Source organism: Chlamydotis macqueenii, chromosome 6 (assembly GCF_036417535.1).
Source record: "Chlamydotis macqueenii isolate bChlMac1 chromosome 6, bChlMac1.mat, whole genome shotgun sequence".
Taxonomy (NCBI): domain Eukaryota; kingdom Metazoa; phylum Chordata; class Aves; order Otidiformes; family Otididae; genus Chlamydotis; species Chlamydotis macqueenii.
The window spans coordinates 34,165,895-34,192,566 of NC_141561.1; the positions used below are offsets into that span (position 1 = coordinate 34,165,895).

Sequence of the window (26,672 nt, forward strand, 5' to 3'; positions counted from 1 at the left end):
CTTCCCCCCTGTGCCGCTCGGGGGGGGAAGGTAGTAGAGATAATGTTAAGCTTGGGAAGAGGGAGGGGTGGGGGGAGGTTATCTTGTTCTCTGTCTCATTATCCTGCTGTTTGTAGTAATAAATGAATAGTTTTCCCCAAGTCGAGTCTGTTTTGCCCGTGACGGTAACTTTAAGGATTTCTCCCTGTCCTTATCTCAAACCTTGAGCCGTTTTTCCTTATATTTTCTCTCCCTGTTCTCTCGGAGTGTGGGGGGAGTGAGAGAGAGACTGCGTAGTCTGGTCCGATCGGGGCTGAACTACAACAACGTGCCATGCCCCGCGTGATACCAGGAAGCCCAATTTCAAGATGCGACACTACAGAGAACCAACTGTAAAAGTCTAAGTCTTAAAGGTGAAATAAGTCTTAAATGTGAAATTATTTGCCAAGGTGTTGTTCAGCTTGCCCATAGTTGTTAAAAAAATATAGTCAGTGATAATAAGCATATTTCTAAGCAGAAGGCCTGGTTCCAGTCTGATGTTCTGCTCCCAATACACCAAAAGCATCGAGCTACCACAGAAGAGAAGCCTGGAACTGAAGATTTTCTTTCCTGCAGATGCCAGTAGAGAACAAAGGAGGAATGTTTCCTTTGCACCGGAAAGAGCATGGTGTATTGCAGCATCAGGGAGCAAGAAATTCTGTCCAAAGAATATCTGCTTCTGAGGAACATCAAGCAATACACGATGACGTTTGCATGGCTATCTGTTGGGGATGCTGAAAATGAATACCACTAAAACCAAAACTGGCACAGTATCTATAATACCATTGCTTGGCCTCAAAATCACCAAAACAAATTAAATCTCATCAGTATTTGCCATGAGGGAGGAAATTCTGTTTATGAGTGCTCAGAACAAAAGCGGCAGCGGCTGGTGCATATGCCTGCTGGAAGCTTGTCCCAGCTGCAGCACGACACTGGAAACCCCAAGTGGTGGGGAGCATCTCAGCACTCGGCTCCATCTCTGAATGTCCTAACTGCACGTTAGAATCCTAACCATCTAGGCAAGACTTCAAAGCTTGATTGTCCTTCAAATAAAGGGAGCAGGTTCCACCCTTTGGCTGGAAGAGGCTGAAGAACGCTCTAGCCATTGCTCCTGTGCCATCACCCCGTTGTTATTTTCCCCCAGTTTCTACGCGTACGGTAGGTAACCCCCTCACCACGCTCTGATTTCTGCTATTCTTCTTCCAAGGTTTCCAGCCTCTGTGCAATTGTCTCTCTCACGGCTGTGGTGCTATGAGTCACAGCAAAAGAAACTAATATAACACCCAGCTTGAATGCACAGCTAGGAAGTAAAACCAGCAACCGGAGACATTTACAGACAAATATATGCCTACAGAACACTGGCCGATGATTTCGAGCGTTGCAAATTGTAGTCAATTAGAGACGCTTTAGAAGTGTCTGATTCTCAAAAGCGGCTGCACCTTGTCTTCCTCTAAAATTAACGTTCTTCTAAAGGCATCCACGTCCACCTGAGATCAGTTCAGAGCGCACGGGCACTTGGGACTGGAGGATGCTGTTGCCGGCGGCGGGCGGGATGGCAGGGAAGGGCAGGAGCAAAGCTGTACCGCCGGCAGCGGTGACCCACCTGAGGTGTAGGATGTTTCTGAGCCTCTCCTGGCCTGACGCCAGCAGGCACTACTTTCCCCCCGCCTCTATGAACACAACCACAGATGTTTTTATTCCTGTCCTTTCTGCATTGAGGTACCTGGAAAAGCTGGGATCTTCTCTCCCTACACAAGAGCTATAGGGGCAGATATACGAATAAATTAAGAAAGGGACAAGCATTAGCACGTGGTTTTAGCCTGCTGAGTTTCTTCGGACATCTCAGCTGCTGAAGCCACACCTGTCTGGCTCAGATACCATTCAGATCCTTGCAGAGCTGCTGGACACCTTGAGCAACAGTGATGAGGCTCCAGTGCTTTATGAGTATTTCCAGCTGTGTCTAAGTTCTTTCTGACCTCCTTAGACTGCAGTCTGGGAGCTGGCAGGATCCTCTGGTGTGTTTAGCACTCATAACTTCTTTGAAGCAGGGAACGGTGTTTGCCAGCTTACCAGTTCTGCGGTGTGTCTCCATGCCAAGGAAGCTTGCTCGGAGCTAGGAACTACCAGAGGTCCAAGTTAGCTGGCAAATAACACCTGCCTATGGATGCTTTCCTTTGGAAATACAGTTCTGGGAATTCAGACTTGAGGTTTAATGACACAGAAGAAAAGCTGATGCTTCCAGACTGTGCTGCTTTTGAGATTAATATCTTAAAAAGATTTTTTTTTCCAGGAGTGAAAGAAAATGTCCAAGTCAGAAGCTTGCTCTCCAGTTAACTTTAACCCTTTGACATCAAATTGGACAGACAGACATATAGAATATCCCCTAGCTTTAGTACCTGCATTCTGCTTCTGGAAAGGCCAGAATAGTGCTGTGCAGTTAAAAAAGCTGGCATCTCACAGAAACAGAATTTCGGCTTTCAACCTGGGGTCGTTCTCCTGCTTCCATCCCTCATGCATTTTCTGCAGTAAACTTATACATCAGCCAGCAGGCCTAATCCTGAGGTGGGACTGTCACCCCTTCAGAAGAGCCTGGTACTGATGCCACAACCCTTAGCAGATTGATAAGCAGGCTGAAGGTGGCTCCACGCACCGAGGAAATGGGAGTACAATGCGAGGTTGGTCACGATTAGACGGTAGGAACCGCAGGGAGCAGCCCAGCATCTATCCTAACTTTCAGAAGGTGATCTCAATCCATGGGTCACTCTGACAAATGACATGGTTACTGTGAAGCAGGCTGTCTGCCCGCGCAGCACGTGCGTCCTTCCCCAGTCTCAACTAGCCAAGAAGAAGTGACAGCTCTCACTAACGGCTTGCCCTGGACAGGGCTCTCCTGCTCTTTCACGCTCCGGAGACGTGCCCTGCAGTCAGGAGCAGCAGGATCTTCGTGCGGGCTCGGCAGCAGCCTCAGCGCCAGAGGAATCCCACCAACTCCAGCAGAAGCAGAGCAGCAGGACACAGACAGAGATGTGCAATGCCGTGAAGCCCCAGGACAAGTCCCATCGCGAGGGCATCTGGCAAGTACCTTTGCTGCATTTGGCACCGGATCAGAAAACTAAACCCTGCCAGTACTTTGAAGAGAATGGCTCTCTTCTCGCCTCGCCACCCCATTTCTTTAAGTTACTCTTTCTTATCCTGTCAGAATAGGTGCCAGACCTGGAAACACTCACTTTTTGAGGAGGATGGAGCGGGAAAAGCATTACTTTATGCTTGTTTTATTCTTCGACTCTCTTGAAGCTTCTCTGGCCACTGCCAGAGATGGGAGCCCAGGCTTGTTCAACCTTTCATCTGAGTCAGTGTAGCAAGTCTTTGCCTTCACTTCTGGCTGGCATGAAAGGGAGGGAAAAAAAAAAAAAAAAAAAAAAAAAAAAAGCATTTGTACTCTGCTGCAGTCACCATCATGAAAATCATGTTGTTGTCAGCGAGAGCCAATATGAATGCTGGGAAAGGCTGAAATGACTACAGCGGGGAATATTTGTATAGACCTACTTGGGGCACATCCTGCATTCCTCTAGTGCCTGCAGGAGTGGCTGTGACTAGCAGGGGCAGAATGACTGTACATCCTGGCTCTCCCCACCTAGACGTCCACACTTGCACCACGTATCTCTTGCTTATCAGTATTTTACAAAAGCTAGCCCGTTAAGCAAATTACTTTGTTTTAGGGAAAACCGCTGGAAAGCTGCCTACAGTGTAAATCCATTAATCAAGCAAAGCCTCTGGTGTGTCTCTACCTACTTGTTCAGCAGCACGCATTTCTTCGTCTCTCCCATGTTTATCTTTAGATAGGAAAAATGCAGCAGTCAAAAAATTCAGAGTTGATGAGGGAAAAAAAATAGTCATTAGGCAGCCTGTTTGGAGACGCATAGAAACCTTATAACGAAGGAGGGCCCCGTCTGAAAGCAGGAAAAGCAGAGATTTAAAAATGCCAGGTGTGCTGGGAAGGGAGGGGAGGCACGCCAAGCTGGCATACTTTGCCGGTAACAGGAACGGCACACCAGCGGGTTTCACGTGGGCGTGGGGGGAACGGGTCCAGCGGTGCATGGGTAAGCAATGGCAGGCTGCAAAAAGGAGAACGGTCAACAGCCCAGACGGGACAGGCTCTGAGAGCGCAAGGAGGTGTTTTAGGTAGTTTGGAAGTGCTCGGTTACGGGTATGCTAACAGCCGCCAGCCTGAGCTGGACCCGTCAGAGCACACACGTAGAAGAAAGCAGGAAGCAGTGAAACATCCAAAAACGTAATGGGTCAAACGGCAGCGGAGAGCTGCAGGATACCTTTGTGTTGTGCCCAAGAGCTGCAAGAGGGACTGGCCTTCCTAGGCCTCCACAGCCAGGATGGCTTCAGCTGCCCTGTCCTTCTCACCATTTCCTTAAAGCCAACGACAGCCACCTCGAGCAGAAGCCGGGCTGGCCCTCCCAAGGCTCTCCTCAGCACCGTGCCAGGCAATGCCCACGCCGGCACTTGACCGCGGGGCCAAGGCAGCGGGTCCCTTGGACTCCCCTGCCCTCCATACCTTGGTTAAGGCAGGCTACCACCCCTCTTTAAAATTTCTGGGGAGCGTTTTCTCACATGGAGCCTCACAAGAAGGTTTCCATAAAACAACCGCCCATTAACAAATTACTCAAGCTCAGAGCATCAACATGAAGGACTCTGTTTTGAGCGGGTTTAAGTCTGTTACTGGTTCGTGGACAGGCCCAGTTCAGAAGAGGTGCTTCCCAGACATGCAGCCGGCTGATCAAAAGTCCTCAATTTTCCCTGACCAGTGTAACAGTGCACCAGCAACTCTGATGGTGCTCATGCAAACGTGTGATTACACAGTAATTAGAAGACATTAGCAGAATCTTCTTAATACAAACCAGCCTTCTCTGATCTAAAAGAGCTTGACTGGCTCCTCTGACAATACAGAGAGTAACCATTAAGGCAGTTGAGCACATCGGGGCTAAAATTTAATTTCAAGAACTGTTGGAAAGAGAGTAATTCTTTTCACATTTGTTTAACACATTCTTCCAGGAGTGCTTCGTCAAATCCCAGGACAACTACTAGAGGCTACTCCGTGATGTAGTAACAAGCAACAGTTAATAGGAACGTAAATCTGTAGGTGCGAGACAGACAGACACGCACTTAACCACAAAGAAGACATTGCTCCCGTGGCCTCTTTCCAAACCGTACCACCTCCTGGGGTTCTCATAGCAGGCACAGGGGTGTTGGCTTTATCTGTTAATTCTCTTTCCTTCCCAGGCTCTCCAGGTTTGTTTTTAAAAATCAAATATGGAATGATGTTTTTAAGTTCACGACAGTGGGTAAGTCCTCTGTTTCTCCACAGGAGGGATGCAGCAACAAAACTGGTGCTGCAAGGTGATGACCTGCCTATCTGGAAGTGGTGAGGGCTGTTCAGCTGCTGGTGAAGCCCTGGATACCTGTCTGAGACCAACAGTCGGGGTGCCAACATTAGCAGTAGGCCTTGGCTTTTGTGATGTGGTTCTTTGCCAACTAAAGACTGGGCTAGGATGACCAATCTATTTACCACAGACCATCCGTAATCAAAAGAAAGCAGTAAATTTTGGTAACTACTAAGCTAAGCCACATATAAACCAACAGCCTAGAAGCCAAAAGCGCTAGTTGCTGAGCCAGCATGCACAACCACACACTATTTTCCAGCATCTCCATCCACCAGCCTAGTTTACCCTCCACACACCTTTTCAGAGGGAATGTCCTGCCCCACCACAGCAGCATGGATAGGGGCTCACTCACACCACTGCCACCACCTGCCTATCCTACCTCCAGCAAAAGTCTCTCATACGAGAATGTATTTTATTCTAGGATTTTATTAGCATGCAGATAACTAACCATAAATGTGCTTTTTCTTTTTGTTGTACTACATGTCATTAAAGAGTACCGGCTTGTTTCAATTTGTTTCCTCTGCCCTGGAGTCTCCTCACACTTTTGGGACCTCTCCCCACGGATAAATCCATGGAAGGAATTAGCGCCTGCACAGCACCGCAGAGCATCCTCACAGCTGCTTTTAGGCTGCATCAATGCTCCTTTAGATAAGTAATGAGATCCTTTACGCTTAGAAGTGGGAGTTAAGAGGCCCTTGAAAAATGAACTCTATAAGATATTAATCAGAACAAATTTACCGTAATAAATAAGAGTTTGTGGTCAAAAAAAAAAATTCTGCCTCTGTTGCAGATTCAAAGTGAAGGAGGAATACAGTCAGATTTGTATCACTCCTTCCTTGCTATATAAATAGCTGCAATTGGCAAGCTAAAAATAAACTGTGTAAATATTTAAGGCCCACTGCTACTTAACTTACTTTTGTGCTTACTTACCACTTACTGCTGTGTAAATCAGGAATAATATCAATGAGCTCAATAACTTACACCAAAATACGTTGCTGAAGTCAGAGGGAGGGACTGTGTTTCCAGCAATTGCAGACACATCCTCTCGTGAACACTTTACCACTGGCAGACTGAGCTTTCCTTCCTCCTGACATACGGTTCCCTTTGATAGCGATGGGAAAATGAGCATAGGGTTAAATGCCAAGAAAGCTGCGCAAACTGGAAGCCGTACAAGGAGGAAAAAGCCGGGTTACTCAGAGGGGTTGATGTGAAAACATAGATTTTGCCTGTCTCAGACACGCCTGGCCTCCCACCAGTGATATAATGGGAAAAGATGTGTTATGGCACACTGATTTTCAAAAGCATGGATAGCTAGGATACACATCTTGCACTCAGATTAAATAGGCAAAGTTTTAAGAAAAATTAGCATAATGAAAAAATGTGGTCCTTTTGCCTAATCAGTAAGATAAGACACAGACAACCTCTAAAAAATAATTTATGTATGTTATTCATTTTCAAGCTTAGCTTGAACCAGGACTGCAAAAGACACCTACTACCTAGAGCAGTTTAGGAGAAAGAAGTATTCATAGTAGAGCAGTATCTAGCTCAGTATCTATAGATGTCAAATAAAATAGCGATTACCATAAAACTACTGTAAAAATAAGTAGCTATACTTTTGTAGATAATTTTTCTCCCCCCAAAATAACTCAGTATTTTGCCTGTGAAATACTTCAGACTAATGCACTCTTGAAAAAAAAAAAAAAAAAAAAAAAAAACAGTTGGAGATGAACAAAATAGTCTCAAATGGCTTTTTTGTCTAATTTTAACTCAAAGAGACCATTTTACATCAAATAAAAAGACAACATAATGTACCTGATAATAAATTGCATTATTTCTGAGGGCACTTACAGAACACAAATTATTTGTATTACCGGAATAAACATTCAACAGAATCCACCAAAACACGTGAAACTATGTAAAGGGAAATGCAGTAGCTCTCCACCCTGAATAAACCAAGGCAAAAAAAAACCCAAAAACCAGTACCACGCTTAAGCACGGATAGGTATTGTGTTATTCTGATTACGTGGGAAAACTAAAGACACAAAAGCTGCATGTTTTGCTATTTTTTTTTTTTGTCTCCTTGCTTTTCCAGGAAACCAAATATTAAGTACCTGGCTTACAAACCTCCTCCAGCAGTTGATCCCACTTCCTTTGACGTTCGCCTCCTACGAATGACACAATCCAACACCCACGTGCCAGCTCTGAAAAAGCAAGAACGCCATGGCTTCAGCAAACCCCCATCCACTTGGGGCTGGCCAAAGAAAGATAAAACACCCTGTAACTGTGCAAACAAATTATACCCATTGCTGACACAGGAGGGGGAAAGGAGAACAAAGAGTGGTGGGGGGGAGGAATCAGCGGAAGCATCCTTAGTCATCTGGATCATGTACTGAGATTTTAACGGCACACCTAGAAATTAGAAGCCTCTACTAGCTCTAGTTAGAAAGTAAACAGTAGGCTGCAACTGGGGAATGAGCATCACCTTGCAGGGTGGGGACTGGGACCTCAGGTGCCCTGTTGCCAGCTTGGGCTTGCAGATACCACAGGGGAGAAGGGCTGTTTCCACCAGCAGCAGGGCCCAAGGCAGGCAAGGCTTTGAGGAGCACAGAGGACCTCCCCATCCATTGCCCTCCACAGCTGTAGCCCACTTCTATGGCCGCACAGGCCAAATAAATCATGAGCAGTGAGTAGGTGGGGTCTTTGTGGAAGAAAAAGGATTCAGCAGCACAAAGAGGATTTGGTATTACAACTAACGTTGCAGTCAGATTTTAATCAGCTGGACAAGGGCACTGCAGATGATTCTAAGGAGCTAGAGGCCAGAGCGTATTGGGTGGCATACCCTAGAGTTCTAAAAGCCTGGGAGGAAAGCACATGTGGGGGACATGGCTCTGCACTGCTCACCTGCTGCCTTCCCAATTACTGAAGTGGCAATTTGTCAAAAGCATTGAACTTGAGAGCCCTGCACACTGCATCTCGGGAATGTCACCCATTCCCAGTACCACCAGCATCGCTGCCTGCCACAGCCAAGTCTTCCCAGCCAAAAGCTGGTCTCACTCAACACTCCCCAGCCTATGAGACCTGGGAAGGGCAGAGCTTCCATGAGCTGAGCTGCACCTGTAAGCGACCTCTCCCTTCTTCCCCATTTTGGATCATATTTGCAAGCAAACAGTTAAAAATATCGCCTTTAAGCTCAGAACCCAAGCTTTGGCCTAAGCAACATCACCATTTAGGAAGTCAAACAAACAAACGGGAAGCAAGGAAAATGTCACATAATTACTCAGAGCCGCCCTGGAAGGAGGGCTGTAGTGAAAGCACCGAGCCTCTGTTATTATGGATTTCTTACTGTGCTAGAAGGCTGCCTAATAGCTGCTGTATCCTGCTTGAGCAAGTACGTTCTCCTCAGAAATCAAGCACAGGTTTCTAATCGTTTTTGACAGAGTGCAGTCCCCTAAAGCTACATTTTCTATCTGATTCATGCTGACTGACTGTAACCCTACGACAGTTATTGAAAGTTAATTAGCAGTGAAGTGCAAAGAGCTCTAGGAATGAAAATACAAGCAAGAACTGAATGTGGAGTGTCTTGTTTCCCAGGAAAAAAAACCAAAACTGTCAAGAAGGCTAACATAACCGAAAAAAATATTGCAAATTGAAAATGTGAAAGGGATTCCTCTAATAACTTGGCTATGATTGTCCCTTGCTGTTTAGACACACAACCGAGAGGCAACATATTTCTAAGGGTTTATTGGGGAAACAGGTAAACACAAAATTCAGCATTTATTTCTTCACCACATTTGCTGGTGAAGAAAAGTTATATAAAGACAACACCCAAATTACATAAAGACAAATAAAGATATAAATCAATCACTGCTTCCTTTGGAGACTGAAGTTTGTCAGATGTTGCACACGCTATCAAATCCAACTATTTTTGCCCTTGTTCTCCACTTCCTCAGTACTTGCAAGGAATAATCCACAGTTACATGTGAGCCCAGCCAGCGCCGAGCGGGCGTAGGAGGCGAGGCAAGGCGAGGCGCAGCCCCGCACCGCCCACTCCCCACAGATATAAACGCCAAGACAAGGTGCGAGGCAGTGGGCAGCCCTCTTCAGGTGTTAAAAAAAGCCCATCCTCACACCCCCAGGAACTGGATCCAGCCCTAACAATCAAAAATAAAACCAAAAGCAATCTTTGTGCAGAGAAACGGCATAGTTTTAAGAACAAGGAATAGAACGCGTTGTAGCACAGCAAGTAGGTTGGAAAGGCCAAATGTAGGGCTCGGTATAAAAATAGACGTCGGTGATGCCAGAATGCCTTGGCAAAATTGTCTTTATTGATTTTCACAGAATAGGAAAAAAGCTCCAGCCCTTTCCACCTCTGATTGCTGCCTGTGACTCACCAGCAATCTAAAACGACGGCACGGAACAAGCGGGGACTGGGCTGCGCTGGACCTAGCTCGTGTTTTCACAGCGCTGACGGGGGAATGGAGCGCCCCGCTCCCGGCTCTTCTTGTGGTTGCCTAGGAAATACGGAACAGCTGTGGGCCTTCCCCTCCACCAAAGCATCCCGTAACACATCGTTTGGGGGGTTCCTCTGGGCAGGCAGAGGGTCTGATCAGCGTGTGTGGCTGGACGGCTGGTGGCCTGGCCTGGCCTTTCCCTCAGGCTGGGTGGGAAGGGGCACTGGGGAAGGGGGTGGGTGTGTAAGTAGGCCAATGTTCACCCTCCTCGGTTCGGCTGGGGTGGCTGCCTTGGCTGAGGTCTGGAAGCATCGCAAGCTGTTCACCTCAGCCTTTGGTTTTGGACCATTTTATACCCGGACAGATAAGGGCAGTCAGTGGTTTTGGTCAGCCGGGCAGAGACAGGACCACAATCCAAGGAAATGCTGTTGCTGAGCTGTTACCTTCATATTATTTTTCCCTTTCTTTCCAAGCACACACATGTAACTCCACGGAAGCCCTAAAACACGAGGAAGAGAAACAACAGGCCGGGTGTAAGACATCCGAAGAGCTGCCTCCCCGCTGCCCGAGGCCACGGCTCCCGCCTGCTCCCCGCACAAGTATTCGGGACAAACAGGGCTGCACCCCCTGCCCTGGGCCGCTCCCCCCCGAGCGCGGCCCGGCGGGTGGAGAAGGGCGGCGGGGGGAGAGCGCAGGGCCGCGCCGCCCCTTCCCCGCGCCGGGGCCCGCCCTCGCCGCCACCGCCACGGGCCCGGCCGGAGCCGGCGGCCGCCACATGAGTCCGGCGCGGCCGCCCCGCCACCAGCAGCGCCCACGGGCCCGGCCGGGGCTGGGGCCGCTCATGGGGCTGCTCCTCCTGGCGCTGTCCGGGGCGGCCGGGGGCAGCGGGGAGCCGCCGTCCGCAGGTACTGCCCTTCCCCTCCCACCCCGACGGGCAGCGCGGGGCGACGGGGGTCCCACGCCGTTTCCTCACCCCCTCCTCGTCCTTCTGGGGACAGGGGGGGACACGCTCTACTCCTCCCGCTCCGCCTTCAGCCTGCCCCGCTCCCGGCACTGCCCGCCCTGCCCACTCCGGCTTCCGCCCAAAATGGCGCTGCCCCGAGCGGCCGCGGCCGCCGCCGCCGCCTGCCAGCCTGCCCCCGCCCGTTTCGGCCGAGAGCTGAAGTCGATTCAGCGGGCCAGACGCGTCCCTGAAGCAGGCACTTTGTTGCTTTCTCCTGCTTTGTTCCGTTTCCACACGAACGTTCCGTGCGGCACCTTGCCGGGCAGACGGGCGCGGGCGCTGGGGCCTGGCCCGGGAGAGCGCCCGTGGAGCAGGCGGGGAGCAGAGGGCCGCTCTCCTCTGTTTCAGGGGCAGCGGTGGGGAAGCTGGGTGCCACCGGCGTGGGGAACCGGCTTGGCGTCCGAGTTACTCCTTGTGTCTTTCTCGTTAGCCTGGTTCAGGAGAACTGGGTGCAGAACAGACCTTTTATGAACAAGGGTGGTGAAAACCCTTAACAGTTAATTTGCAGTTGTAGTAGCGATAGGCATCTCAAGAAACTGCTTCCCTCCCTTGCCTTGACATTCCTGAGTCTTGGGCATCCTCCGGCTTCTGCAGCAGATGCCGGTTCTCTCCACCACTCGTAACCTCAGAACATGAGAGTTGCCCTCACAGCAGCTAAAATCCTCCTCCATCTCACAGGTACCTGTTCAGGAGCATCTTTCCTTTTGGAACGTGATTGTTTCACTCTATGGAGCTGAGGTCATGTTTGAGGCAAATTATTTTTCTGAAGAAAATGCCTTAAAATTAAGGCAAGTAAGAAAATACTTGCTAGTGTTGTATAGGGAGGGCGTTATTTCTAATGTGGATGGATAGTTTATCCGTAGAGGCAGAAGATCCCAGTACACCCTGCGGGGAAGGTGTAGGCACTGGGCTGCATTTTGGCCCTGCTGGGGTATTGCCATTTCCTATCACGGGGTTACCTCAGTCAGCCCTGGGCAGCGCCCAGCCTCACCTGCTTGCAGCATCAGTCAGCAACACTTTTCCGAGATGACTGAATCCTTTTGCAGCTTGACTTTTACGGAAGAGCCTGTCAACAGGTACAGCGTCTGAAGGGACGTGCTCCCTCCCGCTGGATTTGCTGGGGATGAAAATTAATCATATAGTTTATTTTTTAAAAATAAAAATGACCAGAATTTAAGTTTAAACCAATTTACTTTAGCAGGATCATCTGTGGACACTTTAACTCTGGAATGACTTTATAAACTTATGTAAGAACATCCACACAGGTATTTTGCATTGGCTTAATTAAATTGGTTAAAAAATAATTTAGCCTAAGTTCAGCTTCCTTGTAGAGACAGGGCAGGTTTTTACCTGCAAACAGTATCTCCTTGTCCAGATTGACGCTGTTTTGCACATACTCATTTTGCTGTTGAGTATGACAGTGTTTCGCAGTTATTACTGAGCTTGTCTTAGACCTACATTTTCTATTCAGTGAGCCAGATGATTCTCTCTGTTCAAATCTGTAATTATTTCCTTTATTATTCTCTTTAATTATGTTCCTGGAACACGGCGGTAATGCACCGGAGGGTGTATTTTACAGATGTACATAGATCGGCATGTATGTTATTCTTCAAAGTTTGCTCTGTAAGTCTTTTAGGTGCATTTCTGCTCAAAAGAGCAATCTAATTCTGAAGATCGTAGGGGGTCGCTAACATTTCAGGAGAGTTAGACTAATGAGCATCTCTAATTAAATGACTCATGGCAAGCTATCAGTGCAGTTGCCTTATTACATGTCACGGCTGGACTATGGCAGGAAAATTTGTTGTAAAGAGAAGAGTTGTGTTATTTAACATTAGAAACATTTCAGAGGGAGAGGAGTAGGGATTCTGCGCTCAGCAGCCATGTCATGTGCTAACTGACTATTTTAACATGTAAGCCTGTTTACCTGCTCAGACTCCCACGGTTGCATTCGCCGTCAGTATAAGCAGCTACTCCGGTGGAATTACACCCACTCGTGCCAGCAGTGAATTTGGCCCAGAGGCCCTATTCCAGTGCCATCAAAACACTGGTACTGAAGCTAAGCTTTTATTTCACTTTTTTTTTTTTTTTTTAAATATCACCCTCAACATATGCAACAATGAAGTGGACGAAAATTATACATTGGTATTTGGTACGTGCTTAAAATTAACTTTTCTGCCCCTCCTCCCCCAGGTGGAAACTGTAGCTTTTTGCAGGAAACGGACGTCATCCAGAAACAGGATGAAAGCTGTTACTGCTATGTGCAGAACAGAACCCTTCGCTTACAGTACGTTTGGTCGACTCTCCAGGTAAGAGGCCGTTGTGGGGAATCGTTCAGATATGCAGTACGTTTCTTGTGAACTTTTGCCAGCAAAGCTTAGATCAAAGCAGTATCTCTGTGTCATTAGGAGTTTGAAGGGTGTCTAGGTAGGATCACGGTAACAATGCAGTACTGTGATCCTCCACTTCGGAGGCAGTGAGGTTTGGTCTCTCTTTAGTAGAAGGATGTCAGCCAGGTGTATAATACGATGCCACACAAACAACTTAGGGTGGCGCATTATTTTGCTGTACAGCTTTTCTACTGATGGACCACTGTTAACCTCTGCAATAAATGTTTTAGCTTATCACCAAATGCCTTTATAAAGCTTTTAAATTTGCGGATAAAATGCAGTTCTGTGACTCACTCACTGTAGCATACCAGGCCACAGTATGGGAACCAAAGGTCTGTTAGATTGTGACTAATGAAAAAACAGCAGTAGCAGCATATTTCTGGTTTTTTTTCTGAGCAAGAGGGTCTTTTTACAAGAAACATCTTTAGAGAGTAGCTTGAAACAGTATAAAAATCTAAGAGTGGAAGCAGTAACAGCTAGAGGAACAAACGGACTATCTGTTTTTTTTTTTTTCCTGGGAAGTATGTCTCCAGACAAGGGAAGGAAAGAGTTTCACTTCATCTCTGTTGGAGTAATTTGCTCTCAGGTGTCAGGAGATGGAACATCTGTGTCTGTTCCCAGGACTGTTTTCCTCAGGAACATGCTGCAGATGTTTTTAGGAATGGTAGCAGACTTCAGGTGGTGAAACCCTCCAGCAGTCACACAAGCTTTCCTGGAGTAAATGGTTAAAAGCAGGAACTTCAGATAAAAGGAGGAAGTTCAGATTTTTCCCACAACAAATTGCTTGCTGACGTGTTGTCTCTTCTCCCAGTAGAAACCTGTTTTATTACCTATTGTATCACTTCTTCGTAGATGGGTCTTTGTTGTCTAACAGGCCTTGATCACAATAAATCAAAATCTTCAGGAAGATCATTCCATTTCAGAAGATGGACAAGATTTACCATTTTGGTGGGGAAGGGTGCTAGCAGCTAGCAAGAAACCCCAAAACACCTAACAGGAACATGCTTATATTGAAATTTCTGTTTTCATATCTTTCATTTTCCTTATCCCTCTTCAATCCCTAACATGAAGATTGCACTGTTAACTACAAGAAAAGCAAGTCCCATTTCTTATGGTTCAGGAGGGGAATAGGGAAGCGTATGAACACCCACAAAAGAAACCGTGGTCAGTCAAATATTACTGGTTCTGTTAGAAATTTGTGTGTGGGCAAGGGTCATGGTGAAACAAAACCTACTGAGCTTTTGGATGGATTGGGGGCCCTCCATAGAATTTTGCTGACGTTGAGTTCCCTGAATCACCTTGTAAGGCCTAAACAATCTTTGCATAATATTAATAATCAATAGTAAACAACTAAGAATTGCACTGGCATTTTATTCTTGAGCTCTCTATACTGATTTTCATTATCACATGTGTGGCTCATGTTCACAAAAACAAAAGACTAGTGATTCTGAGCTACTCCTCTGTCTATTCTGTTGTTTGTTTTTAGGTAAAAGTTAACAGCACAGAAATGTTCAAGTTTGAGCCTATTTCAGAAAAAAGCAACTGTCGTAATTCAGAAACTGTTTTTGAGTTTGCTGTGTGTGCTGTTCAAATCTTCTGGAAACCAGAGACATCTACAGAAACTTTCATAAGCATAAAACAATATGGAGAGGATATTTGTTTCAAAATACAGCCCTTCAAAACCGAACCATACACTGTGAGTGTGAAACGGCAAAGTAAGTAAAAAAAGTTTTTGGTTTAGATTACAGATAGATTGGTATTGCCAGTGTTACTGAATGTACCAAGCTGTAAAAAGCTTGGGACGTTTCTGTTGATATTTTATCAATTTCAGATTGAATTAGTCTAAAGTCCATTTCTATTTTTTCCTCCCTTTTTTAGTGCTAGATGGAAAGCTCTTGTTTTTGTTTGTAGCTGGAATTTTTCTGTCCCATTTTGCAAACAGCCTAAGCAGGTGAGTACTAGCAGCTGCTGTTTTTTTACCTTCTTTCCCAAAGCCTGTGCATCTTCAGTCTGTTTTCTAAGCTAAAGAGGCAGTTCTTTGGGAAAGTGAAATAAGGAAACTGAACGTATATTTAAAACTTCTTCATTCCACTTGTGTTTGGACAGATTGTGATGTACGTTGGAGTGCTGCACTCTGTTAATCATTTAGCTGTGTTAGGGTTCTTGTACCCAAGCTTCCTGCACTGGGCAACACCAAGACAATCTTCAGTGAGCAAGTGCATGGATTCAGAAAGATTCTGTCTCCCTTTGTAGACCAGTGAGGTCAGCTGAATGCTAAATACTGCTGCCTGTATTATTAATGATGCCTTCTTGCAGGGAGAAATGCTTAGGATGAGGTGTTCTAGGGCCTCATGTGCCTCCACCTTTGTGCCAGCCTTTCCCCATCCTTCTTGGGATGCAGGCTTTCCATAGCGTGTAAGGGAGGATACTTAATTATTATAGCAAAATATGTGGCCTGTGACTTCAGAGCAAAATGAGTCACAAATTGTCAGGAAGCAGCTCTAAAACAGGCAGAGCAGCAATAGGTTTTATAGAGTTAACTTTGAATTAAAAAGTCAGACTTCACCAATACATAAGCTTAGAAAAAATACTTGTGGGTTTGTGGAGGTTTGTTTTTTTTTTTTTTTACATTGTAAAAGAATAAAACTTCTTTTGCAGTACAGAACCATATGAGTACATAGAATAAAATTAAACTACTAGTAACTAGAAGGTCAGTGAAATTAGAAACAGTGTGAGTTTCAAAAAACCAATACAATCTCCTAGCCTGTAACAACTCCAGTGACCTTAAGTATCTGTTGGGATTTAATATCTGAACTGGGCCTGTTAACCATGTAGCTACAACTCTAACTTACAGCTGTGTTAAGTTCTTATTGAAGATCATTGCTGTTTTTACAAATGTTGGCATCTTAACCAATTACAAATTATATTTCTGACTGTTCTTTCTTGTTCTCTTACAGGAGTACCAAGTTCTTTTACCTTTCTGGAATAATTCTGGGTGTTGTTGCTCTGCTAGTGTTTGTCCTGTTGACACTTAAAAGGTTTATTCCAAGGGTAAATCTACATTTATAAAACAAAATCATAATAGTATTATCAACATCCTAATGTAGGAAGTGAAGAGTACAGAGCCAGATTCTGACCTTGCTCTGGTTTTGTGGCCAGGTAACTACACTGAAATGACTGCAGGCTTGCTTGCGTCAAGTAAATATAATTAGGTCAGAATCAAGTTTAGTTAGCTTGCTCCTGAGTTTAAAGTAAATAGGACATTCTTGATGTACAAGAAGAGTTTATTCTGAAACAGAAATTATTTTTACAGGACTGGAGCAAAGCTTGCTTTTGAGCCTATGAATCAATGTAAATAAAAATGTTGTTTTAGTGGCAACGGGGGCAGATTCTATTCCGTTCATCAGAGATAATTAATTGCAAAGCAGGTGTGAATTTTTCCTTTACTTTTACAAAGTCCATGCATTCCCACGATATTGCTGAGATATGTTAATAGGAATACACTGCAGTAGGCCTATACCATGACACTGGGACGTGATACACAAATACAGAGATGCAGTTGCTCCACTTAAAATTGATACTGTTTAGTTCTAGCATGCAGAGTAAGGTACAGTGGAAGTCTAACACAGATTATAAGCCCTGTAGGTCTACCAAATACCATATCTGCTTTTGCCTGTGAGTTCCCTTGCACACAATGGTCCTGATTCTGACTTGATTTTTTACATTTTTTTTAAAAGAGGTTTATTTATTTATTTAATTTCCAGCACAGTACCTTCTGGATCTTAATGAGCGGCTGCTGGATGTCCTCTCTATATTTTATTTACTGCTTCAAGGAGAATATGCACTGGTTGTGGGCTGAACACGGAAGCTACTTGTTGGGTAAGAAAATTATAAAAAAAAAATGTGCTGCAGATTTTGGTTTAATTTAGTAGTTAGATGAATACTTGCCCAGAAAAAAAACAAAACAAAGTGACTCGTTTATGGAGTATTTTTTTCTGGTAAGCCATGGATGTTGGAATATTCCAAAGGTTCCTAAGGAAAAGGAATAAGAAACTCTTTTATAAATACATTAACAGTAAGAGGAGGACAAAGGAGAATATCCACTCTTTGCTGGATGAGGCTGGGAATGTGACCACTGAGGATAAGGAAAAGGCGGAGGTTCTGAATGCCTTCTTTACGTCTGTCTTTAAAGGTCAGACCAGTATCCTCAGGGTACTCCTCTCTCTGACCTGGTAGTCTCGGCTGGGGAGCACGCTAACCCCCCTGTGATTCTGGAAGAAATGGTCAGAGACTTACTACTCCAACTGGACTGCCACAAGTCCATGGGGCTGGATGAGATCCACCCAAGAGTGCTGAGGGAACTGGTGGAGGTGATAGCCGAGCCGCTTTCCATCATCTATCAGCGCTCCTTGTTGACTGGTGAGGTCCCGGAAGACTGGAGGATTGCCAACGTGACTCCCATTTACAAGAAAGGTTGTAAGGAGGATCCGGGGAACTACAGGCCTGTTAGCCTGACCTCAGTTACAGGGAAGGTTATGGAACAGATAGTCTTGAGGGAGATCATGCGGCATGTGCGGGATGGCCGGGGGATCAGGCCTAGCCAGCATGGGTTCATGAAGGGCAGGTCCTGTTTGACCAGCCTGATCTCCTTTTATGATCAAGTGACCCATCTGCTGGATGAGGGAAAGGCTGTTGATGTGGTCTACCTAGACTTCAGCAAAGCCTTTGACACTGTCTCCCACAGTATTCTCCTGCAGAAGCTGGCAGCCCATGGCTTGGATGGGTACACTCTTGGCTGGGTAAGGAGCTGGCTGGAGGGCTGGGCTCAGAGAGTGGTGGTGAATGGAGTTAAATCCAGCTGGCTACCGGTCACAAGTGGTGTTCCGCAGGGGTCAGTGCTGGGGCCTGTCCTATTCAATATCTTTACTGATGATCTGGATGAGGGCATTGAGTGCACCCTCAGTAAGTTCGCAGATGACACCAAATTGGCTGGGAGTGTGGATCTGCCTGGGGGTAGCGAGGCCCTACAGAGGGATCTGGACGGGCTGGAGAGCTGGGCTGAAGCCAACGGGATGAGGTTCAACAAGACCAAATGCCGAGTCCTGCACTTCGGCCACAACAACCCCAGGCAGCGCTGTAGGCTTGGGGCGGAGTGGCTGGAGGACTGTGTGGAGGAAACGGACCTGGGGGTACTGACTGATGCTCGGCTGAGCATGAGCCGACAGTGTGCCCGGGTGGCCAAGAAGGCCAACGGCATCCTGGCTTGCATCAAAAACAGTGTTACTAGCAGGAACAGGGAGGTAATGGTCCCCCTGCACTCGGCACTGGTGAGGCCGCACCTCGAGTACTGTGTTCAGTTTTGGGCCCCTCACTGCAAGAAAGACATTGAGGCCCTGGAACGCCTTCAGAGGAGGGCTACGAAGCTGGTGAGGGGTCTGGAGCACAGGCCTTATGAGGAGCGGCTGAGGGAGCTGGGATTGTTCAGTCTGGAGAAGAGGAGGCTCAGGGGAGACCTTATAGCTCTCTATAACTTCCTGAAGGGAGGTTGTAGTGAGCTAGGGGTCAGCCTTTTCTCTCGTGTAGACAGTGATAGAACTAGAGGCAATGGTTTCAAGCTGCGCCAGGGGAGATTCAGGCTGGACATTAGGAAATATTACTTCTCGGAAAGGGTAGTCAGGCACTGGAATGCACTGCCCAGGGAGGTGGTGGAGTCACCGACCATGGGGGTGTTCAAGAAACGTTTGGATGTTGTGTTGAGGGATATGATTTAGCTGAGAAGTATTGGTGATGGTTGGACTGGATGATCTTTTAGGTCTTTTCCAATCTTGATGATTCTGTGATTCTGTAATCCACTGAAATGAGCCTTTACGTAACACTGTATCATTAAATAAGGAGTTTGATCTAGTCAGCAAGTAGCAGCTCTGAGGGCAGATTTTGCCTGTATTTGTTCATTGGTTTGCTGTCACATACTTTTCCCGTAACAGCCAAAAGGCAGCTACGGTGCCTGTATTTTGCTGGATCTGGGAACTGGATGCATAAGTTGCTAACTGGATGTGGCTGCAGGGGCTGACAAATCTATTGATCTGGCACCTGCCTTGACATTCGTGCACGTGAAGAATTCACGTACAGCTGACAGCATTAGCTAAAGGCTGTTCGTAGATCACCTCGTGAGCCCTTTGAAATATCAAGCACATACACCATAATGCAGGTATCTGTAAGACAACACAAGAAACAGCAGGCCATACTTCAGAGCAGTTGCAAGCTTTGTGAACAAAACTAACGCAGTTTATATGGGTAGTTTGTGACTTTTTCTCCATGTCCTTCTTTTCTCCTTCTACAGGGTATTTTCTGGCTGTTGGAATTACCAGCTTTGCCATTTGCTATCAGCACGGACCGCTTACCACTGAACTGAGCGTAACGTTGTTCACGTGGACGCTACAATTAACGGCCTTTGTCTTGATTTATTGTGGTGTCACCATACCTCAAGTTGCATATGCAGTAATAGCAGCCAGCCTCTGTTCAAAAGGCCTGTCTTACCCTCTTGGTGCCGCTTGCCACATAGGCAGGTTTGTACGCATTTGTGAACGTCCGAGTCCCTGTATCATCAGGAAATTCTGGAGGCTGACAATGGAAAAACCCGTACACTTCAATAATGATTTATGAATTTCTAGTACTAGTTCATATTTTCACCAAATGTAAAACTGCAGTAGAAAAGGTTTAAATCTCTGAGATGCAGAAATTTAATTATTTTCCGTTTGGCAGTTTTTAAGTATGAGTTTTGTTCTATGGAGAAACGTGACTGTGCTCTTAAGTACAAATGTAACACCTTCTAGTCTGCAGCATATGGTAAGCTAAACATTTCAGTTTGGTTGATTGATTAGACTGCAGCAATAATTCCTTGGTTTCATGTGAAGTAAGAGAATCTGCAGGTAACTTGTACTGAATCTTACAGGATAAAACAGTGCACTACCACCAAGGAAGCAGGTGTTAAAAAGTGACAGTCCTTGTAGGTTAGCTAGTGTAGAGTTCAGACACTAAAAACCTCTGTCCAAAGAAATAATGCTTTCCACTGCTTTTAGTTTTCCAAGGTTATCATCCTGGATGTACATGCCTAACTTTAATTAGTGGAAACAATTTGTTATCACTGTGGAGATATTGCCCCATATTCCCAGAGCACCCTTTATATTGTGGCACTGGGAATGGGAACTGCTTGCAATATGTGGACCTTAGTTTGCTAAGTATTCTCATTAGCAGTGTTTGCTCATCCTTGAATTTGAAGCATGTTTTATCACAAATACAACACTCAAATGAAGATTCTAAGAAGTCCTGCCAATTTACATGTTTGTTCACCTTCAATGATGGCATCCAGATTAAGAGTCTTTCATGCAGACTGTTCCATAGCTGTGGACTTCTGCTGAACCACAGAGAACCAGATAGAGGCAAAGGCTAGAACTGGCATAACCAAAAGAATAAAAACCCAAATAGTTTCTTTAGTCTTTTACACCATTCTTTAGTTTTGAAGAATGTGTTACTTTGCTCTTGTGCTCTTTTTAGATGTTGGAGTGTGGACTGGGTTGAAGCTTTTTTTTATTTTAAGTAGAATTTATCACTTGTTGAAGACTTATTTTTGTCTGCAGTTGAGAATCACCAACTGTTTCAAAAGCAACATGAAGGATCAATGCTTACCTGATGCAGGCAGGTTCAGCTCACTCTGAAATCAGTAGGATTTGGCTACGAGGTCACAGAAGTCAGAACATACCTGTTTTACTGTGAAACACTGTAGGTTGTTCTCCCTGTGGACTTCTTTTTGTTTTTCATGAACTGATGCTTCTGTAGAGCCAAAAAGCACCAAAATACAGCTCTACAAATCTAAGGGGAATTATAAGGGTTTTTTTTTCCTGCTTCAAAACACTAAGCAGTAGCACCAAACTGTGAGGAGTTCAGAGCTGCAGATAGATCAAAATAACCAAGAATCTTGCATTTTCTGTTGTTAAATTCAGTACTGATCCCGCTGAGCCAGCAAGACCTTTACCATTTGACCTGAACAAGGGCTATAGTTCATTCTTGTTTTACAGGGAAATAAGCAGGAAAGTTAAATGCTGCTGCTGCTTGGAGCAGGTGTTTTTATACAGAGCTGAAAGTTTTATGGGCATCCAGCCCTTGCTTATCTTAACTCATCACAACATTTAAATTGAAAGCAGTCAACAGAAGGGAACAGAACATGGCACACTTTCTAATTGATATCTAATTATATTATGCATTGCTATGCAGCAGCTAAAAAAACCATCAGATTGTAAACATTTTGGCCTCAGACTACTCAGTTTTGTAATTTAAGGCAAGATTTAAGAGAAGCGATCTAGTAAACAACACGAACAACTCATAACAGACTTAGAGTACGGCTTATCTTTGAAGTTACATATGCAGATTGGGTTTTTATTCAGCCCATCTCTCTGCACAGACACATTTTTGCATATTGCACCTAAAAACGGCTGAGCAAGCAGCCAACTACTTAATTCTATGAGATTTTAGTCCATGCATACATGATAAGGACCTGATCCAAAGCTCATCTGATGCTCATTAGATATCATTCTGTGGAATTCTACAGCTTTGGTTAAGACCTAGGTAAAGAGGCTAGCAAAAATTAGACACCTCACTGTAAAATTCTAATGCACGATGTAGCTTGTCCTCTTAAAAGGATAGGAGTGGTTAATGCATGTAAATAGCAAGTAGTAGAGAAAAAGGACAGGCAATAATTACGTACCAGAAGCCTTTAGAAATACTAATTGTTTTCATTTCATTCTAGAAAAATGAAGAATCACTTTCAATCAAAAAAGCTAGTATTTAAATGCCTTACTGAAGAGGAGTATCGAGAACAAGGTGAAACAGAAACTATCAGAGCTCTGGAGGAGCTACGCTCGTTCTGCAGGAACCCTGACTTCCCATCATGGTTAGCTGTATCCAAACTCCAGTCCCCACACAGGTAAGAAAATCTGGCTTCTCTGAATCAGGAAACACGTTGTACTGACTGCTGTTACACAGCAGACCTAAATGATACTTCGGGCACTGTTCCAGGTGCATTCATCTTGCGCACAATCAGACGTGCGGGTAGTTCTAGCTTTTTGGGTAGTCCCACTAAAGATCACAGCAACACCTCTCAAGCATATTACTTGCTGGTGGTATCAACCCCCCCGTTTGTTCCTCCCTGATCATAAATTACTCTGAGAGTTTGTAGACATTCACAGGTAATTCGTGGCAATGGCAGCTTTCCTTAAAACTGACGCGCTTCCTACAGTGCCTAAGTTCCTACACAGTGACCCAAGTGGCTGTCTAACCAGTGAAATGCCCCTTTCTTCAGTTTTTTAGAGCAGTACGCTTTTGCATTGTGTAAAACTGAGGCAGGTTGAAGACACATGCTCAAATACTACCTGTATTAAGCTCTCCAACTGCAAGCCTGCATAGCCAAGGAATCCTATTACTTGAAGTATCAACTAATATTTAAGACTAAAAATACAGAGAAAGAAATCAATGCCTGCACCTAGGAAGTGTAACAGGCAGAAGAGCTACTCCAGATACTGTTTAAGAGAGAAGCTTAAGACACATACAGGTTGGGAAGGATCAGGTAAGTGCAGCCAGAAAATATGGCAGAATATAAAATTGATCATAATAGCAGTGTATTTCCATCAAAACCAAAACTTCAAGGTATCCAAAGTGGAGTTTGACATGTTAATCAGCCACAAAGACTCGGCCCTTGCCACAGAACCAAGTGTCACAATTTCGAAGGAGCCCCAGTCAGCTTGGAATTTAATCAATAAAAAGTTAGGACTAGTTTCAGAACCTTCATCTTCCCTGGACGGGCACACAGCCAGCCTCTCTGCCAGGTTTTGTAGATGTACTGTTAAACCATCTTATTTTCTAAGCTACTTGCATTCTGTAGCATGACTGAAATATACAAAAAGTGAAAACTCACTGCAGAATTGTAAAACAAAATACTGCCAAATGCAGTATTTGCAAAAACAAACAGTTGAGACACATGTATTTTCTAGCAATCACTTGGTTAATACAGGTCTTATAAACTGTTCACTATAAAAATACAAAAATAAAAAGGAGAACCAACAGAAATCTGATTTAAAGTTGAGTGCCTCTTCAAGCTTCCATTAAACATCAGAAGATAGGTCAACACAAGGCAAGCCTGTAAAATGCAGCCAGTCCAATGCTGTTCCCCATTTAGACCAACAGTGCTTCCAAGAAGAGCGAGGTGACAATCATCTCACAGAAATGTTAAGTCTAAAATGTAAATTATTGATCAGTTTACCAGAACTCCAGAATGTAGCTGCATTTCCTTTTTCTTACATTTCTCTGATGCTGTCGACACTTAGTCAGGTGTCAGAACTGCCGTCTGTTTCCACACGCTGGCCCAGAACCCTCCAGCTCCATTCTATCTCTTCAGCGTAGTTGTCCACTGAAAGTAAGGTCTGTGGCGAACTGAAATGCAGGGACAGTGCTAAGTTCATGCTTTGTTCTGCCGGACCTCCAGTTTGGCATTTACTTGGAGCAGCTGCAGAGCTCCCAGTTTGCAGCTCCATGTTCACTAAAAGCAGGAATTCCTTGGCAAGACTTTAGCTCAGCTTGCCCAGAGCGTGCGTGCAACACCAGAAGCAAGGCGATAGGACAGCAATGTAGGAATGCTAAGTTCTCACCATTTTTCCTTTCATTAGCAATGTCAACTTACCTGAATTCTTACAACCTTTGTCTCAAATATGCTACAGCTTTAATTTATTTTTAGAAGGTAAAGTACCATCTATCCAGCTGTACAAATGAGTGCTCTGGATTACCCCACAAGTACTGACAAGATGCGAAAACGAAGTTAGATCTTCTTGCTTAGTCACACGACCTTGCAGATGGCCTCCAGAAGAGCAAAAGTTACTTATATGGAAGAGACTGAAGACTGAAAAGATGAGGCAGGAAAACAAATCTTCAAGGTTCTTGCCATCCTTTGCGGTTTACTTCGTTGTTCAGGACTCCCTCATGCTGCAACTTCCCCTCTGCACTGCCTGTGGGCATGTCCTTACAACATCCCAACTTAACTGGCATTTATCCCCTGCATTTACAGTTTTTGGGTGGCTTTTTTTTTTTTCCCCTCATTTCTCAGCTGATCACTTTTCCCTTTAAAAATTTGGCAGGTTTGCAGATTTTGTTCTGGGATCGCCCCATGTCTCACCTGCAGAAATAAAGGCGTATGATGAGGAATACGGCATTGGGAGCTTCTTCGTTGAAGAGCAGCTCTTTGAGACAAGGGCAGAATCTGAGCAAGATGATCCAGCCAATTCCATCCATGAAGAAGATGAGGAGGGTGAAGATGAAACGCATGAACGAATTTCATTTCCATATGCTACTGAGTTGCTGTGAGCTTTGGGGAGGGAAAACACATTCATCCTAGAAAGGAAGGATGAAGACTGAGAACTCACGCTTGGCGATTTCTGGTGGTTGCTGGTGGACAAATGAGGAGTTTTGAAAGAACTGTTTCCTGTATCACTGATGTTGCCTAATTAGAGCAACAGAAGGAAACCATAGGGGCTGTTCAAGTGAAGAGGATTCTCACGCTTGCTTACTTTAACTGGGAAAGTAAATGTTGCTTATTTCCAAACCAAGTACCAGCAGCAGCCTGTCCCACCAGGATGCCTTGTTTTTCCAAGGATACTACCTCTAGAAAACAGAGAATCTGGTCAGGCCCTTTTCATTGTCAAAGTCCTCTGTGCTGAGCACTAGAGGGAGGAGAAGCCATTTTTAATACTCTGCTTGTACTAAGTACCCTATGTGTCAACAATTTTTAATAATGCTGTTAGCGTGCTGATAAACTATTTTTATTGTTCGTGAGACTTTTCAGTGTTAAAGATCAACAGAGAGTTGACACAGTTCAACAAGGTTTGTTTGCTCTTCTGGCTAGGCTTGCTGCCTGTTAGCTTCATTTTGCTTCTCCGCATTTGTTTTAAGCTCCTCTTTACTCTTCAGAACCCTGCCTCACTTTTCACCCTCTGCTTGTATTGTTCTGTTCTTGGTCTCTGCCTCTAGTTATACTGCACTTCGTCCTTTCCATGTTTTTGTTTCTTCACATACTCTTCCCTTTTCTAAACTTTTCTTCAGTCCTCTGCTTCTCCATCTCTGACAACTGCAGATGATTTAGGAGAGGATTTCCACCCTCAAATGTATTTCTGCTACTGCTTTCAGTTTCACTGTCACCTTACCTCACATGGGTGCTTCTGTCCATTCCAGGCCTCTCAATGACCCAGAAACTATAACAAAGGCTGAGGCTGTTTCAGCTGCTTGGAGGAACTGCTGTCAGCAGAGCCAGAGTGACGCTGTAACCCTGTAACTGGGAATACAGATAACCCACACACAGCTCCACTGTCCCCAGAGTACTCAGCAGTTTGCTCATTCAATAAAAAGCGGAAAGTAATTCCTAGTGAAACAAGGAGGGAGAGATACCTGGCTCCTACCTCCTCTTCTTCATCCCTCTGTGGGACTTTTCACAGGAGGTATGTGGGGAGGAAAATAAAAGAATAGAGAGAGAAATTTAGACAGTCAAATATCTTTCACCTTACGCATTACACAGTCCTAGTCTAGGGAGTAGGTCAGGTCCCTTCGGTTCATCCACCTGCAGAGGTCATTTCCTCCTTCTGTTCTTTAGACTATCCCTGTATTTCCCCTGTCCTCACCTTGCTGTTTTCCTTTACTGTCTTCCAAACTGCAGAAAACAAAAGACCATTAATTCTGTCACCGTCTGATCTTACAAACCCACCAGAAACTGCCACTGGTGGGAAGCAGTGAGCTCTCCAGGAGGGCGTGTCAGACCAGGAGATATATTTGCTTTAAAAGGGACATCTTTTCTTTGCAGTGTGTCCAGTGATGCAGCATGACTTCAGCGGTGCATGCGCTATCGTGGTTTCTCATTGTCCGTCACTGGACAAGGGAGAAAATCTGTTACCTCTAACACTGCTAAAAAGTGCTGCCCGTACCACGTTCCAAGAACTCCCCTGTACAAAACAGGACTCTGAGTTGGTGCTTGAAAGTCTTACATGGTCCTTCTTCCTTTGTATTGCTTCAACTTTGCTTCGTTTTAAAAGGAACTCTTCCATTTTACGATGCGAGTTATAGAACACTGGAACAGGTTGCCCAGAAAGGTGGTGGAGGCCCCATCCCTGGAAACATTCAAGGCCAGGTTGGATGAGGCTCTGAGCAACCTGATCTAGTCGGGGATGTCCCTGCTTCTTGCAGGGGGGTTGGACTGGATGGGCTTTGAAGGTCCCTCCCAACCCTAACCATTCTATGATTCTATGATTCTATGATTTTACAGTAAAAAGAC

General features: G+C 45.2%; 1 protein-coding gene across 1 annotated transcript; it reads left to right on the forward strand.

Moving 5' to 3' along the window:
- The first annotated feature begins 10,669 nt into the window (after window positions 1-10,669).
- On the forward strand, window positions 10,670-25,120 carry NEMP2 (nuclear envelope integral membrane protein 2). The gene is made up of 9 exons (XM_086751490.1): window positions 10,670-10,827; window positions 13,116-13,231; window positions 14,799-15,027; window positions 15,191-15,263; window positions 16,270-16,363; window positions 17,077-17,191; window positions 19,653-19,878; window positions 22,116-22,292; window positions 24,493-25,120. The coding sequence occupies exons 1-9, from the start codon at window positions 10,698-10,700 to the stop codon at window positions 24,716-24,718; spliced, it is 1,386 nt and encodes a 461-aa protein (XP_086607616.1). The 5' UTR covers window positions 10,670-10,697; the 3' UTR covers window positions 24,719-25,120.
- The last annotated feature ends 1,552 nt before the right edge of the window (window positions 25,121-26,672 follow it).

Bases quoted from the DNA above. Each gene is read 5' to 3' on its own strand.
- NEMP2 (XM_086751490.1), top strand. From the start codon at position 10,698: ATGAGTCCGGCGCGGCCGCCCCGCCACCAGCAGCGCCCACGGGCCCGG. The intron at 15,028-15,190 runs GTAAGTAAAAAA...TCCCTTTTTTAG, and splicing joins TGTGAGTGTGAAACGGCAAA to TGCTAGATGGAAAGCTCTTG. The intron at 19,879-22,115 runs GTTTGTACGCAT...ATTTCATTCTAG, and splicing joins GCCGCTTGCCACATAGGCAG to AAAAATGAAGAATCACTTTC.